Source organism: Melanostigma gelatinosum (genome assembly GCF_949748355.1).
Source record: "Melanostigma gelatinosum genome assembly, chromosome: 13".
Classification (NCBI taxonomy): Eukaryota; Metazoa; Chordata; class Actinopteri; order Perciformes; family Zoarcidae; genus Melanostigma; species Melanostigma gelatinosum.
Genome location: NC_136646.1, coordinates 21,337,376 through 21,354,977, shown reverse-complemented (window position 1 = coordinate 21,354,977; position 17,602 = coordinate 21,337,376). Strand labels below are relative to the sequence as shown.

Below are 17,602 nucleotides of genomic sequence, written 5' to 3'. Positions count from 1 at the left end.
CTGAACCATTGATGGGTCCCCAGGTACACTGAGTCCCATTCAGCAGTCCTGGTGACAACGGGGACACGGCCTCCAGCCAAAAGCCCGCACACACACCTGACATAGGGACACGCCACATGCAGCCGCCCCACCTCCAACCCGCTCCGCTGGTGCCGTGGATCACTGCTCGTGTTGTCCAACACTGTTCCGCCTGGGAAAGATCTCCACTATCAATCTCCGAGCTGTCAGCCACGCTGACCCATTGCAACCCGGAGCGAATCCTGCAGCAGACATCAAACAGCCCTCCCTCTCTGTAGTGAAGGTCTGCTGCTGTCTTGTCCTGCTTTCAACATTACCCTGTGAAGGTTGATGGAGTGGTCAGGGGAAGAAGAAAAAAGGATAACAAACAAGCAGAGTGCATGTGAATGTGAAATGAAGCGCAGCAGCAGAGAGTAGAAAACAGACAACTAATTGGCTGAAGGAGGAGGACGAGATGAAGCTGATAGCAGGGCAGCAGGGCAGCAGGGCAGCAGCTTTTACAGCGGGCATCGGTGCCTTATTTCTCAACGAATGACAACTGAATCCTGCAGTGTTTATCAGCTGAATCATCAACAATTGCCCTGCTATAGGGAGACAGTCTTCAAGACAATCATTTCAAATAAACTGTGCAGTTGGCTGCATTTGAACACAACCCAGCATCTTCTCAATGGATTACAATGACTTGCAGTTAAGAGGCTCACAGCTGCCATTGTTCTTATCTCCTATGAGAGAGCTCAGCTGGCTGTGAGGCCTAGACACTCTCATAATCTGTTGTTACAGACAGGTTCATGTTGGTGACCTTTAGCTGTGCCAGCACATGCATATTATGCTTCGGGTCTTGCACCTCTCCGCGACTACCTCTCCGTCTCTGTCTTCCTCTGGTTCTTCCCTTGAATTCCAACCGCTCTCTCCTGCCTTCTAAAATCAATTGTTATTGATTTTGCTGCACTCTGGGGTGGAGTCAAAAGAGGGGACAAAGGAGACAAAACCACGGGCGAATTGCTAAAGTAACTCCACTGTACCGTGGGGGACTGATACTATCATGAGAGAGGAGTCAGATGCTGGTTCGAGTCCATTGAAGAGCACTGGAGAGTGAGAGATAACGGCATCCTCTGCTTACCAGGAAATTTCAAATGATTCATGAGGTGGATCTCAGCCAAGAGCCGGCTGTCCGTCTTCTTTCATGGCATAAACCAACATGCTGATACAGAAATAGAGAGCGAGACTGAAATACGTCAAACTTTGGGTTCAGCAGCTGCTCTAAGATGACCTGCTGACTGGAAATCAGGTGGGTGAGAGGGGAGACGATGACAGATGCTTCAACATTCTGGCTTCTTCTGAATATGTTTGCCAGATGATTGTGTGCGTACAGCATTCACTCCCGTATTACACTGAACTGTAAACAACAGAAAGGATCTCATGACTTTTAATGACCGTCTTCAATATCATCAACAATGTTTGCTTGAAATGACTGAAGATAAATAAGCCTTGAAGTACTGATCTGGAGTGCAAAGTATATATTTAAATGTTACACAATATGCACATTAACTGATGCCATATACTTCACTGATAATATTGTGAGAGGAAACAGGTTCACCCTTTGCTCTGATGGTGTCTGTGAATCAGTTAAAGAATCAGCAGTTGATGAATCACAGTGGCCTTCAACTGTTTTTTCTGATTGCTTATTAAAAACATCAGTGATCGTTGCAGCCACAGTGTTCTGAGCTCAGACACGCTTGCATCTGCACATCCCAGCTCCTCTAAGAAAAGCTTTAAGTAATAATCCTGCCCAGAAATGTAGAGGCGCTCATGTGTTGCACAGCCTTGAGGTCTCTGCAGCGGCGACACAATGAGCAGTGGATTGGTGTGCTCATATACTTGCTTGGATCTAAACGAGATGAAAGGGCGATCTTTGCACATCAAGAATAAAAACGCCTTCAGAAATGTGCCTCATGCTGCAACAGTGCACCATCTGACAGCTGCGAAAATACAAACAGACTGTGGACAGTCTCGCAGATCTGAGATCTGAGCCCACGGAGTGGTTACTAATTACCGGCTTCTCTGACATCAATCTCAGGTTGGGCAATCGTAACACACAAAGCTTTGTGTAACGTCAATGTTCCTTCTGCTGTCGTGCGTTTGTGTTCATGCTGCATCGGTGAGTCTCTGTGAAGAAACCCAAGAGCTGCCTGCTGTATGGAGGCAAGCGGCAGGACAGCGTGTTAGAGGAGAGCTCCCTCTAGTGGCTAAATGAATACTCACACACAAACAAAGCTTAATGACAAGACACCACTCAAACCTTTTAACATTTTTAATCAGATTTTTCATTTTGTACTTGCATTGATAAACCAACAAAGTCTGTACACATTTGTCCTTTTTGTGGAAAATAATAAAAATGAAAAGTGCATACATGACAACAGAGAAATAAATTAAAATTGAAGATTTTTGACCCATTCTAATAAACCATGAAAGTTAAACCCTTTGCTCAGCTCGTAAAAAAATTGAAAAAAAGATTTTGAAATGAAATGAAGAGGCGAATGCTAGAACAGAGGCCCGAATGTAACATTTAAAGAAACTGAACCTGGTGCAAGACATACAGTGAAACAGCATTCGTCTGTGAAAACAATCTCAATAAATGCATCTTACAAAATGCAATATGAGCGATACATAAAATCACAAGTAGAAGACAGGAAGGTGAAAGTGGAGCCGTGCTGTGCATGTAGCACTGTTAGCTTAGGAAACATTAAAGTGAGACACTGACATTCGCTCATCACACAGAAAGACACAAACTATCATCACGGTTCGTTTCCCTCGAGGCTGCCGACAAGTTTCAGTATTATTCATTTGTAGTGTTTACGTGTGGAAAAGAGTCCTAAATATGAAGGACAACACGGCGCTGTATTGCTGTCGTACTACAGGAAGGATTCTGGTGTTTCAGTGGTTATTGCAACTTTGATTCAGTGGTAAAATGACACAAACATGTTGCAGATGTCATGCATCATCGTTCCTACGTGAACAAGTGGAACTTGTGTGACTCTGTAAACAAACAATAACTCAACGTGCAGGATTCTCTCCTCTTAACTAGCCTGTTCTCTGCATTCAGAGCGATGCTCCTTCACCAGCTTTAAACAACAGCGCTGCTGCTTTAAGCACGCTTGATTTCTGACAAACTGACGGTTTTTAAAAATCACATCATGATTGCCTTGGCATTAATACTACAAAATGTTTTAACTGAACATTTACATCAGTCATTGCTCATTACATACTGTAATACAAAACGTACTATCTTTCTTTATTGCATTTAGCTATGTATATATATTTATTTTCTATTTATTTGAGATGCCTTTATAGTGGAGACTGGACACATCTTTGATGCAGCTGAGAACATTTCAACAGGGGTTCACACAGTTAGCACTGCATTAATGGAGCTTTTGCTCAAAGAAGCGATGGCATTAAATACATATTGTTAAGTTGAATCTTTTTAACTGTACAGATGAAATATTCTGTAATTTAGTTTCTTAATATTGGAATGGTGTGCAAATGAAGCAATGGAACACACAGCCATGCTCTACTTTACACAGCCTCTTGCATAGTTAATGAAATGCATGCATTAGCGTTTTCATGCAATATTGCATTCCTTAATGATCATTCTGAATTGTGTACATTGACGACGATAACTGCAGTGAAGAACGCTAGAAAGGGAAATGGATTCTGTGGAGCTGATTCCTTTTCATTTGACGGGTCTTTGGATCAATTGGACGTATTTCTGCGGTTTATATCGTAGAGTAGAGTTTATATCGTAGCGTGGTTGGGAGAACAGGCTGCCGCTTTAAGATACAAGTTCAGCTTTAAGTTCTGTACAGAGAGAAGTTCATTCATTCAGTCATTAGCGTCACAACAAGGTTCGGTTAGACCTCTATTTAAATATCATCCGCAATATACAGATGTTGTCTACTGATCCTTGTTTACATTGCCCCCAAAGAACGACATGAAAATGTCTTGAGTCCGAATGCACTGGATGTTCGCTACATGTGATCCAACCGGTGTGGAGGAAAGGACCGACGCGTGATGAAGCTCTACAATGCAACTTCATGACGGACTTTAAAAACAGGCAAACAATGACCGACAACCACCCCGCCACGCACACGTTCCTGATCGATTATAAGAAGTAGAAAAGAGCAGCTACAGGAGCAGCAGCACATTTAAACAGCAGTCTGTTATCTACGCGCTCCGTGGCAGTTTGAACACAGTAGCCGCTACGTTTCTAAAGACGAGTATAGAGTCCCAAAAGGTTAGGGGCGACAGAGCAAACACACTCTGTCTTTATTCATAAGGGATATTTCTATGGCCTTATTAGGACTCCCAGCTGTTTAAATTTGTCATCATATTTACCTGCCAGAAGTGCTGAATGAACTTGTGAATTACAAATAATATCAGATATTGTTCGTAGCATTCGACTTGCTATCCGACTGTCTCCTTCAAGCTCATTGTGACATCACGAGATGTTGACTGCTCTCCAACGCTGACCTCTGACCCAAAACAACCTCCCGCACTCAAAGTCAGGCACATGAAGGCTGCTGGTTTGCTCAGACCACGGACGGGCTACTCAAACACACACATGCGTGTTTAGATGGAGCGCTGTTCCCTCTGAAAGCACCGGAGAACAAATGTAAACCTGGTCGATGCTACAGAGAAACATCTAGAAGTCAAAGATTCTGTCCATGTTAAAGTACTTACTAATGGCGGCATTATAACAGCATAACCAAAGTCATTCATTCATTAAAAACATACCCTGTGCTGGTGTCTAATGTATGGCTATTGCAGTTGCATTAGGGGTAATCCTACAATGATAATGCTGATTGTTCAAAACGAGGCCGGCCAGCATCAGCTGCAGCAGCATTCTGTCCGTTTACTGTACAGGAAATAAAGCCTGCAGCGTCTGGTAGTAAAGGACATCCAGCACACATATGCAGGTTCCAACAACAGCTGTTCAGAGACAAAGGAAATGGAGTTCTGGGACGAGTCATTGGCTCATCGGGTTTAGTTTCAGCCTGATGAAGCAAATAAAAAGACATGGTCTCCTCCCACGAGGTCCCACAGGTTATGAGAACTGCTGCAAACAGGTGTGTGTGGTCCCAGTTATGAACATACGCTCATTTAAGAAACATCAACGCCAGCAGCACCGTGGTCTGCTCCAGCACCAGGTGTGGGTAAGGAGGCGATTCCTTAAAATGAGCCCTGAAACACTGAGATGAATTCACCGTTTTACCTTTTCAAGCCTGAGGCCCGTTAGCACGACTCAACGACATGTCTGGAGCTCATGACGTGTGAACAATGAGATGCGTGTGTGGAACTGTTCAGAGTCAAAGAAAACTACTTTATCTGTACAAAGTGCGAACAATACGACATCCCTCCTCAGCGATGCATACAGTAGTAGACTACCATGTTGCCAAAGGCAATTATGTTTCCACGTACAGTATTGGAAGGTGCTCAAGATCATTTTCATCTTGCTCATGGAAAAAAGAAATGGGTTACACTCTAGATTGTGTCAATACCTGTACAGACTTTCATTCCAAAAACACTCCATCCCTTCAATAAACATCTGCTAAAATACATTTCTATCAAAAAAAGTACTAGTATTAAACAAAAATAAAGTTTTAAAATATTGGAAAAGCTGTCTCGATGAGTGTACCGACTCCGATCCTTTCGGTCCGGGGCCATCCCCTCTGTGTTTATATTACTTTAATGTTAATAATCAGTCACATCAAAATGACCTGTTTGTCTTTTCAGCTGCGCGTCAATCTTCCAGACATGAAACTGGAAGTTACATAAAGTCGGCTCACGTCGTCAGACACACTACCTCTGAACCAATGTGTGTGTGTGGAGAGAAACAGCAGGTTCTGCTCACTAACGGTCAACTTGATCGGCTAAAAACAATCAATGAGAACGACTGCGTTATTTGGGAATGAAACTCTTGTGTGTGTGTGTGTGTGTGTGTGAGCATCACCCCAGTTTCAGTGTTTGTCCAGAGACTGTTTCTGCCGTTACGCTTCTCACTAACGTAGAGTTTTAAAAGCTTGTACAACAGCAGTGAGGTTTCAGCATCGACACCCAGCTGATTTCCATCCTAATCTGCAGAGACGCAAACGATGCACTGTTGGTGCACTCGAAGTGAAAAGGCTTCTTAAACCATTAATGTCTGCAAATGCACGAGCTGCTGCTTTTTTAAATCTGCTGCCGACGGCAGGAAATCTTGCAAGCAAACTAAACTTAATGTTTGCAGCTTTTCAAAGACATAACACGCCTCCCGTCTGAAGGAAAGATAATTGGATTTCAAGATTGCAACAGGGAATTCTGTCAGCTGTCATATAAGCCTCCAGCACAAGCAATCAAACAGGTTGAGCTGTGCAGCTGAATGCATACGGCATGCTCATGTACCCTAAAGGCCAGACAGCATCGAAACTGTTTCGCTCCCATCAAATCCAGAGCTGCTGCTCAAGAGGTAATTGGTAACGACACACACAGATTTAAAATCTACCAACAAACTGTTTGGCACCTAAATATGCAGAGGATGCACTTTGTCACCGGTCCATAAAAGAACACTCAAAGCTGGCTGCCAATATTCAAACCTCAAAGCCAGCTGATGCAAAAGCATAACATCAGAAATGTGTCTCTTTACAAACACATCTGGTGCTCGCTGAAACGTAGGCATAAAGAAAACAGCTGCGTTATGTACGATGGAACTACGGGAGCGTCACTGAGGCCTCTTTGTTGCACGTGCAGGAGATTGCATGCTCGACGACAGCTTTCGGGAAGATGCCGTCCTTTCTAGAGGCTTCTTCCCGTTAGAGGGAGACTTGAGACTTACTTCAGAAGTGGAAGACTTGGACTTGCCAACGTTTAATAGAGTGCGACTGAGAGCGCTGGGGGGCTTGGAAGACGCCTTTGTCCCTGGCTTTGACTCGCCTCCGTGCGTCTCTGTGGAGGCCTGTGAAGTCTGTCCATCGTCACCGCCGATGTCCTTGGCTTGTCCGTTCTGCTTGCATGTCCTCTCCGAGGCTTTTTTGCCAAGCAGGGTGCTTTTCCCCAAATCAGCCGACCGGCGGCTTTCCCTTTGTCGGAGGGCGCTCTTGAAGAAGGACAAGCCTTTCTCCTCGGACTTGCTGCTGCGCTGCAGGTCTCTGTTGGAGACGCTGGGCGAGCGCAGGCTCGTGACAGAGGAGCTGCTGCTGGAGCTCCTCACAGATCTCCTCTCGGGCCGGTTGCCGTCCCTGCTCTTCGACAGGGAAGAGCGGGCTACCAAGCTGCCTCGGAGGCCGTCGACCAGGGGGCTGGTGTGCATAGAATCTCTGCTGCAGCTCCTTTCCACCAGCCTTTTGCGACCACTCGCGGAGCTCTTCTCGGTGACGCTGGAGTTCTTCTTTGCGGTCGGCGAAGGAGAAGCTGAGGACTGAGGTGTGGAGCGGACGAATGGCTTACGTTGTGGCGTTACGGCTACAGGTTGAGCTGCCTCCTTTGTTTTGGAGGGAGTTCCACAGGGTGTCGAGGTGCTTTTCTTGGCGTTTACGCTCTTCTCTTTAGTATTGCTCGCCTTTTTGCCTTTGACGGGCGTACTGGAAGACGTCTCAGCGGTGCAGGTCTTATGGGTTGAGCACAAGCGTTTCTTGGAGGTTTTCTCTTGCTCCACTTTGCTGGAACTCTTTGAAGAGCCTGTGATTTCTGCCTTTGAGGCAAATCCTCCGATACTGCTCTTACGCTTCTGCTCTTTGGAGGGAGTAGCTTGGGCGGGGAGAATGTTTTGATCTATTGCTGTTATCTGGTTGTTGTTCTCAGTTGCCTCATTTTTGGCGCTCTTCTTTTCCGCTGGAGTGGGAGCCCTGCAGTACATGTCTAGGAACCTGGTATTGTTGTCCTGGTCACCGAAGTTGCTCTCCATCATAGACAGGGGAGTCCTGCTGCCAAAGTAGCGTTCATGTTTACTGTAGCTGCCAAAACAGGAAGTGGAAACTTTGTCGTCGCAGGCCTCTCCTATCCTCTCCAGAGGAGGGGAACATCGAGAGTCCAGGGAGAACCGGGAGGGCGAGTTGGACCTCATGTGCAGCTTCGCAGAGAGAGACCAAGAGGGCTTTATGCCGCTATCGTTGAAGGCTAAAGGGCTAGCGAGGGACGACCTGGAGGACACGCTCTGATGCTGAATGCTCCTCACAAAAGGGCGGACCGAGAATCCTCCTGAAACAAAGAAACATGAAAAAAAGAACCGTTCGAAAACCCTCAATGAACACATTTACAACAACAATTGTATTTAACTACATTTTCTAATTTGTTCCAAAAGTAAATCTTTAGCAAGCGTAAGTTTCTACATAACTTTAACAAATAAGAATGTAAGTCTCTCAATCTCTGCTACTTGCCTTCGTTCCCTTTTCCCAATTAATTTCAGCTGAATGTCACAAGTCACAAGCTGATTGGAGGGTTATTCAGATCACCTGTTGTGCAGGATGTGTGTGTGTGTGTGTGTGTGTGTGTGTGTGTGTGTGTTGGGGGTCGGCTCCTAATTAAGAAGAAGTGAGAGCAGCTTGGTGCATTTCTCCCCTTGGCCAATCAGCATGTGAGGACACCCTTTAAGCAGGCCTTAGGAGAACACATTCTGATTCTGCCTTGACGTTATGCAGACGTCAGTTCATCCACAAACTCTGGTCTTCAGGCGAATTTGAGATTTCTTTGTTGTCTTAACTTTTCTAATTGAGTTTGCTCTCCTGACGCCCGCAGGCTTTATTCTGTTACTGAAACCCTTTTATGGAATTTGTTTTATTACCGAAGAGGCTTTGTTTTTCATTGTTAAAGCAATTGTGAGATTTGTTTCTCCAATTAAACATTGTGTTTTGTGTGGTTGGGAACTGGCTCTCAGGTTTCTTCCCGATCAGCTGAAATCTGTACGGCCTCAATCACCACAAGCAATAAAATGATAACTTACGCTAAGTACCGATGCATTTAAACATATTAGGAGTTTAAAAAACTGTTTTACAGCTAAATATATTACATCATTTGGCAGCATTATCCGTAGTGATACATGTGAAAGTTGTAGTTAAGTAGCAGTTTGCCTGGTCAGCATTGTTTTGGGACTCTGACTGCGCTCAGGAGGGTTAAACAGAAGCACCAGCCAACACCGTGTCTGCTGGGCTTCACTCGCTGTGTCAGGTTTCCCACAGAGCTCTCGAGCACGTTCTCCTTGCTCGTCCAGTCAGAGATCCTGACTGTAAACATCTCTGGGAAGCCTTGGTGGTTTCTTCAGATTCCAACAGAAACAGTCAGTGGAAGGAGAATTGCACTTCGTACAAAGGTTTGTGTTGCTTGTTTTAAAAAAGCAAAAAGCAAAGCTGTCTCCTTGAAGCTGTTTCCTTTCCTCATCTTGGACTACAACTGGTTTGCCACATGTGTTGTTTCTATATTTGTTTTGGTCTTCTGAATTTTATAAAACTCCGGTCTCATCTGGTGGATGGTTTTGCTTTTATAAAGATCAAAATCACAAGCTAGCTCTGACCTTTGTGCTTCTGTTAGAAATATGAAACTGAAAATAAGAGTCAGGACAGCAGCAGTTCACGTGTAGTGAAAATGTACACAAGGCAGCGCCACAGAGAAATACAATGGACGCCTGTAAGCGTCGTCTCACCATCATCTTCACTACGCTCTACTGGAAACTCCACCGACTCAGCCAGCGACGCCAGAGAGGTGCGCCTGGATGAGGCTCCAGAGGCCAAGCTAGCAGGCCTGCTGCCGGGTAACCTGTTGATCCAGTGGTCACACAGGGAGGAGCTGGTGGAACCTGTGGAAAGACAATAAGAACTCCAGTCTCTTTCAGGGCGAGGTGAGGCAGAACATTGTAATTGTAGATTCATGCACATTAAAGTCATAATGGCAAAAGTCAGTGTTGGGCTTTAGATGTTTAGATTGTTAGTTAGTTTCTCTCCAGTACTCCGCTCTAAACCTTCTGTCACAATGCTACTGTAGTGTATCTTTGTAGCTTTTGTTATAAAACCACACTTTGACTTCAAGACGCCATGAACTCTAAATACAGCAGATATTTGGCAGAAGGTAGGAGACGAGTACTGACCAGCAACAGAGCTGTTGGCCGACCAGGAGGGAATAACCGTCCTCCGCTGGTAGAAGAGTATGTAGGCCGTCGGCTGACACACGTCATCGTCAGCGACTGGTGAAACCTCGCTGTCATCAAAGCAGTACCACTGACCGTCAATGGAGTTCTTACAGTAGGCTGCGAGTGCGAAGGGAAGACTGGGGTAAGACTGGATGAACACATAGCTATGCAGTCTCATTCAACATTTGAACCGGAACATTTGTTCACAGCATTACCTGTGTAGTGGCCTCCGTGCATGTTCCCATGGTGGTTGCACACAGCATACAGGTCATACAGGTAGTCATCAGGGTTTCTCCCCAGGCCATAAGGGCGCCTCCAAGGTGACCAATGGGAGGGTAAGCTCCAGCTGCTCTGGCTTCTCTTAACCACATGAGGTGCCATGTCCATGCCCATCAGCGGGAACCGCACCATGTTCTGCATCTTCACCCTCCGGTCCCCCTCCTGGAACAGAGTGCAGCATTATAACATCAGTACCGGTATTCATCGACTGCGGCCTAAAGCACTTCAGTCAGGTCTCACTTGATGTTGGGTTTGATGAAAAGTACACAGTAGCTACAACCATGACTCAGGACTTTAGCTGCTTGATTCACTGTCTTTGAGTGCCAGCCAGCTCTTTTCTTACAGTTAAGATGAACTTCATCAAACCTATAACAGGATACATGCTTCAGAAAATAGAATGAAATCTCTTAAACACCCGAGTGGGGCTGGGCATCGTTTAAAATGTGCAAACACGGTATCGGAGTTTCAGGACCAATAGAAACAATATGTCTGGAGCGCCTTGGTAGCTGAGTTTTTACAACACATGCCACATAACCGCCACGTCCCAGGTTTGAGTCCGGCCTTCGGGCCTTTGTGGCATGTCCTATCCCTACTGTATATAGAACAGCAACATCTTAAGGCAAAATAAAAACTAGAGCGGTTCTTGTTCTTGATACAGACAGTTCCACATTTCTATGTGAAGTGTTTGGTTGAGCTCGAATACCTGTCTGAACCTCTTGAGATGCAGTATGAGCACATCCGGCAGCGTCCACAGGCTCAGCTTAATGCGGCCCTGCTGCAGCTGCTTGCAGTGGGGACAGCGCCAGGCGTCGTCTGGGGCCAGCTGAAAAACACACACACACACAGCAGCCATCAAGGACGAGCTCCCACCACACCGCTTATAAAACAGGCCTCACAACGGGACAAGGCCCGGAGCGTTTCTCCTCAACACAGACCACAGTGTGTACGTGGGCCTGTGCTCAGTAGTTTCCAAACGTAGCGTTAGGAGTCAAATACACAGTAAAGACTTGTTTTGAATTTTAGCAGAGGAATGAAACACTGGTGAGGAGGAGACGTGTGAGGCTGTACTTCAAACTACTGACTGTGCGGTCACAGTGTTACCTGCTCCTCCTTGGTGTAGAGCTGAAAGCACTGAGCGAGGGTGCAGGCCTGCGGCTGATGATGCTGTTCCCTGTGCAGATACACACTCTCAGCATCAGGAATGTACTCCTCCTCCGTGTGTCCGAACAGACTGTGGGAACACGGACCATTTGACCATTAACGGGTGTGCATGTGTGCGAACCACATAAAGTAACCAGCTTAAGGGAGGAAATAAGAGCAAACATGTTGTTGAACTTCAAACTCTTTTACTTGTGGTTTCAAATTAAGACCATTTGTAGGTAGATTAAGCAATTCGATTTTTCAAAAGCAAATAATGTGAATAGCAGAGGCACTTCATAAGATGTCCAGTCCTGTAAAATGACTCCTGTGAGGATTTGCTTAACTCGACAGTTCCTGCCGAAATCCTGCACAATGCATCATCACTTCTTTCTGCCTCACCGTAAACTGCAAAGCTGTTTCCTTTACTGGCACGTGAAGGTGCAGTGATGTGTGGGCACGCTTATGTCCTGTGAATGGGACAAGTAGTTTCCTTCGAAGTCAATGAGCAGTCGCATCATGTTGAGAAACAGGATTTGATGACGTGTCGTGGCTTTGACACACATTCTGTTTTACATTAAAACTGATTCCATCACCTCAGCTGTGCTTTCTACATAACTGCTCACACGGACTATCTTGTTAGCCTGCCTGTTTAGGCAGGGCCTTCAATAAAATGACAGTAATAACATGTCATGTCTACAAAACACGTCATTAAAATGAACAGCGTGGTTTGGTGTGATTTGGTGTACGCAGTCTAGTTTCCAAAGAAGATCACAGCAAACATGTCAACACCTGGTTCGATACCGTCGATCAGGATAAACTGATCAATAATGAATCTTTTTCACTCACTAGTCCTTGGTCTCTTTGTCCCACTCCACCACAATCTTCACGTGTGGCGGCCCCCCTTGTCCACAGGACTTGTATGCTCTGTAGTGGAAACAGTGAGAGTGGGAAACAAACACTGAGGCAGGTGACATTTCATTTATGTCACTGTAGGCTAGAAGGAAAAGCAAAGTCGTGTGTTCCATAATCTACATGCAATTACAAGAAGTTGAAACCGGGATCAGTGAGAAGGACATTTCTTTAGAAGATGGTTTATGGTAAATGAAATAATCTTCACTCTCAAAGAGCAGCAGTAAATTCAAAGTTAATATACATTTCTGCGGTTATGGATTTGTGTGTAAAACAGAGGATAATATATACAGAGATTCTAGTCATGTAAGAACCCATTGATCAGTCACAACTTTGATTCATGCACCTCTACTGAGCAACAATCTCGTGACTTGAGTCGGTAATAAACCAAACTTGCTGAACAAGCATTTTTACAAACAGTTTAAATCATGTTTGGGCAAAACGCAGTGATGGTGCATGTGTTCACAGAGAACATTAACCAGATGGATGTCATTGTTCCCTAACGTCATGCCCGTCTTTACCTTTTAGTGCACGTGTACAGTGTTCTTTTGGAAGAAGTAAAACACAGCTTCCAAACATTTCATTCAATATGCAAATTCAAATAGATTCTAGTGTTGTTAAACGAAGGTCTGTGTATATTTGCCTCGTAACATCTACATTTGACTGGCTGTTTTCCACCTTTTCATCACGAATGGCTGTTAAAGGCATTATTCTGTCGACAGGGTGAGATTTATGAAGGCGTACACAGTACACACTGCATCAAGGAGATGTACATGTCTGTGTGCAAAAGACTTAAAAATCACAATTAACCACAATATGACATATAGATGTTGTATTAAACAGCAGAACTGACCTGTCCACGGTTGGGTGACAGAGTGGTCGCTCATCTTGGGGGAGGAGGTAGGTGATACCGACGACGCCAACCACCCGGAGACTGAAAGGCCCGACCTATGCAGAGACACCATTGTTAGAAAAACAGGGATGCCCGTTAATAATTTCACTAACAGTAATGTCACTCGTTTTGGAGGCTCATATTTTGTTTGTTTTTCCTTATCCAAAAGGAAAGCTACTGTGTGTAGCATCAGCTTATTTACTGCAACAGCGTGTTCCTCTTCCTACCTGAATGTAGACCCCTGGCCTCAGAAGATGACGCATTTTCTCCAGGATCTCTTTCTGTAGAGCGTCCCAGGTCACAGTGCGCTCCATGTACAGTACAAACGGCAGGCCGAACCTAAAACATGTGCGAAGCTTTAGTAGCTCTTATTTCCCCAGGAAGCTTTGAACACCACCGATAGCCCATCAACCCACTGCTTCCATTTGTCTGAACTGGATATTGTGTTACAATGATGAGAAAGAAAACAGGTCATGTATCGCATTACATAGAATATTGTGACTGCAGTACCTCTTCCCTTGGTGGCCGGTACAAGCCCTGTTACACACCAGAAGGATCATTTTTTCTGGTCCCAGGTTTTTATTGGGTGATGCAGTTAAAGGGGTCACGGCCCCTTGCATGAAAGACGAAGTCCTGCTGATTTCTGTCCCATATTTTAAGTTGTTGTGATTCAGGTTTGCCAGAAGACTTCCTGTGAAAGACACAAACAAGGCTCGTATAAATTGAATGGGATATTTAATGGGAATTGATGAAATATTAAGCAGAATTCACCTCTTTTTGTGCGTATGTTTTCCAGTTTGAAGGTCTCTGGTGTCTCAAAGGCAAATATAGAATCGCTCTCTTGAATGATGTCGAGGTCGTCGTCATCATCGCAAAATGAACGATGAAAACCATCATAGTACATTTCAGTCAAAACAAACTGGAAGAGAAGAAAAGAGTACATTTAAAAATGTGGTGTCCACTCTGCTGAATGTTTTATTCTTTCAAGATAAAATAACATTTCCATCCAGCCAGCTTTAATCAATGTTAGCACTCAGCTGTTGCAGCCCTAAGGACAACTGTGTTTAAAAAACTCTTTCTCTGTACGGAGTCCTACTCAGAGGTAGAACTGGCTTCAGGAACAGTGAGCTAGTCTCCCTGTGAGACCCTGAGCCGATAGGAGACCAGAATAGTACCTGGTCCATTGGGATCTTGGTCTCACGTGTCACGGCATCTCTGAGGCGATAGACGGTGCTGTTGAGGGGAACAGCAACTCCAATCCTCATACAGTGAGAGTACTTCCCCTGGTACACCACTGTCACATACAGGGGCCTGGCAAAAACAGATAACACAGATAAAATACTTGCTGTAAGCAAGGCTGCTCCTGCTGTAAAGCCATGGTTCACATGCAGTCTAGTGGGAAGATGATTCTTCACTTTTTTTTTTCTGAACTGATGACACTCCTAAAATGAACACACTGTTGTTCTGGTTTGAAAGTGAACTCCACTGATCACACCTCATGCTCCAGAGAGGAACTCACCGTGTGTGCGGCAGTGGGATCGGTAAGGAGATGCAGAGGAAGGGGTCGAACGTATTGCTTTGCTTTTGGCAATGTGGGCAAGTAAGAGAAGACCTGTTGGGGAAAAAGTGTAATCCCTTAATATAACAGAGGGATAACGTGGCCATACTGGTTAAAAAGATTTACTGGATATAAAGCGTACCTGTACTGAGCCTGAAATAGTTCTTGTACAAAAGACCCGGCAGAGAGAGGGGGAGATGGCCCCTCTAAGCTTTGATCGTCTTCTTCAATGGGTGGCTGAACAAACAAACAGGTTTTACTTGTCAGAATCATAAGTCATAAATAATACCAGCCTACCAGGTTCAGCAGTCAGGAAAAACAAGACCAGGCAAGTCTAGATCAGCAAGAATGTGAATGCAGCCCCTTTGTAAAGACGCACTGAGTGATCGGAATCATTTAAACATCTGTGAGTTACAATGTCCTGCAATAACATCTGGGATAACTATGTTTTAGCTTCCCAGATATAAAGGATCGTATGGCTGAGCAATAAGAGGGGAATCTGCCACATGCAATCACTGCTTTTCACTAAAAAACAACAACCGATGCCCCATAACACAAGTCTTCTAAACATACCTTTATAGCAGGCCTGATGTTGGGGTTGACGGTGTTGAGGTCCTCGTGTACTCTGTCCAGCAGCCACAGCAGAAACTCCTGAGCGTCGTGCTGAGCATTCCCTTTAAACTGGGTGGCATTTTTCGACACAGCATTCTGCAAAAAAAACCAGCACGGTCCAAGGGTTACGAGGCATGCAATGTCTCAGCCCTGTTTATCCTGGAGAGAACTTAGATATGTTGATCATAAAGTGTCTTATGAATAAACCTGTATGTAGCAGTGTCGTGGGTAAGTACTGATCATGCATTTACCTTAAAGTCCCTGCTATGCTGCGGGGTGTACTCAAACGTCCACAGAGCCCGCACAAGTCCTGACAGCTGCTCTGTAACTTCTCCTTTGGACAGAGGACCCTTCTTCTGCAGATGTAGTACGCCATTTGTCTTTGGTTTGCCCTCCTCCGGCTCCTCGCCTTTGTAGTGCTCCAGAACCAGGTACTCGGCGAAGAGTTCCGTGTTACTGAGGCACTGCAGAACCGCGTTCATGAAGCAGGTATTCCCGTGGTTTTTGAGGCCTGACACTCCAGGAACTCTCTCTCCTGACAGGAAACCCGCGAGGTCCCCATCGTCCATGGGCACATCTTTGCTCCCAGATGAAAAAGTTGAAAAGCCTCCATCGTCTTTGTCATCTTCTGTTGGCACTTCAGATGCAACGTGTGATAACGCCGTCAGTGTCCTCAGGACTCTGCTCATAAAACTGCCAACAGAGCGGACAGAGCCTCGCCTGAAAAGCTTCTTGCTGAAGCTCGGCTTCTTGTCCTTGATTGCGGCTTTGCAAGACATGATTCCTCTTCCACTGGACAACTCAGACAGATGTGCTGTAAAGAAGAAGAGCCATCTCCCCGGCTGCTCTCTGCTGCTCCACCTCAAAACATGTATGATGTAGTCAGCACTGACTGTTGGCAACGTCAAGTGTGTTAGCTGACCTTAGCTAACGTTAGTAATGCCATTTTAGTTGAGTGGTCTTCTTCTCAAGCATGCAGCTGTAACTGTGTAATTTCACTTGACGTTAGAATTCCGTGCGCTACAACCTTGCCAACAAACCGCCCAAGGCCAATTACCTAATTACTTAAGAAGCGTAACAAACATTGCTACGGTCCATTATTGATGTCTGCAACTTGCTCCAGGGTTGCCTTGTTTTAGCGGTTTACCGCCCCGCAGCAATGAATCAACATCGGTTATACTGAAAGCGAAGGCAGCAGTGTTAGCTAACGCTGGCGCTAGCTACAATAACAACAAGAGCAGCAGAAACTGCAACCGACCGGTTCGGCCGAGATGTCCATGTTCAACCAGAAACGGATAGTCCGCCATGATTTGCAGGATATGACAGTTGAAGTAGAAAGCGTGTCCAAAAAGTAGCTTAACCTCGCATTTGTCACATATTTAGAGGCATATTCGGGCTAAGCGAACAGCAGAATCGTTCTACTTCTTCTTAGTCTTCTTCTTGTTCATGTTTGTTTTGGCAGCTGGTGAGCTGGTTTACCACCCCGTTGGCGCCACCTGCTGGACTGGAGTAAGAACAGCAGCCTGGCAGTACTGCAGCCAGATACTCGTTGTACCATCGCTGCTCTCACTAACCCTATTCCTTTCATTCTTTCATTTAAATGCGGACCCAGCCAGTCATTTTAATGGCCAATAATTAAATTGTGCAGACTAATAAACAAATGTCTTTTTTTTTTTTTTTACAACTGCATTCATTTAAGGAAGGAAATCTGCAGCACCGTATCACCAGAACAATATATAAATGGATAATATATATGCCATAACTTTGAATAGGCTGTTCTCTTATCCTCTTCATACTTAAAGCTACGAAAAGTAATGCACTTGAATTTGCATATAACCCACGTAATGGCGAGCCAGGACCGCTAACATGCGTTGCGTTGAACTACTCACCATGGTGATATAGACTCAGATATATCTTCTCATTTTCAGCTGCAGATACAGTTGGCCAACAAACCAGATGTTGAGATCGTCAATCAAGAGTCCAAAATGTGTTTGTTTTAGAGGTGGCCTGCACCTTTCACTGCGGAAGCCTTTATGACCATGTT

At 45.1% G+C, this 17,602-nt stretch overlaps 1 protein-coding gene across 1 annotated transcript; it reads right to left on the bottom strand.

The window, feature by feature from the left end:
- Positions 1-2,314: 2,314 nt before the first annotated feature.
- usp31 (ubiquitin specific peptidase 31) lies at positions 2,315-16,942 on the bottom strand. The gene is made up of 16 exons (XM_079281718.1): positions 15,810-16,942; positions 15,520-15,654; positions 15,089-15,183; positions 14,908-15,000; positions 14,564-14,699; positions 14,160-14,307; positions 13,899-14,079; positions 13,616-13,727; positions 13,350-13,444; positions 12,434-12,511; positions 11,549-11,678; positions 11,151-11,270; positions 10,384-10,609; positions 10,127-10,285; positions 9,686-9,838; positions 2,315-8,247 (listed from the first exon to the last, which is right to left on the bottom strand). The coding sequence occupies exons 1-16, from the start codon at positions 16,335-16,337 to the stop codon at positions 6,773-6,775; spliced, it is 3,864 nt and encodes a 1,287-aa protein (XP_079137844.1). The 5' UTR covers positions 16,338-16,942; the 3' UTR covers positions 2,315-6,772.
- Positions 16,943-17,602: the final 660 nt, after the last annotated feature.

Excerpts from the sequence above, each read along its gene's own strand:
- usp31 (XM_079281718.1), bottom strand. The coding sequence starts at position 16,337 with ATGTCTTGCAAAGCCGCAATCAAGGACAAGAAGCCGAGCTTCAGCAAG. Across the intron at positions 15,001-15,088 it reads CTATTTCAGGCTCAGTACAG|GTCTTCTCTTACTTGCCCAC; the intron begins GTACGCTTTATA and ends TTTCCCCAACAG. Across the intron at positions 13,445-13,615 it reads GGCCAGGGGTCTACATTCAG|GTCGGGCCTTTCAGTCTCCG; the intron begins GTAGGAAGAGGA and ends GTCTCTGCATAG.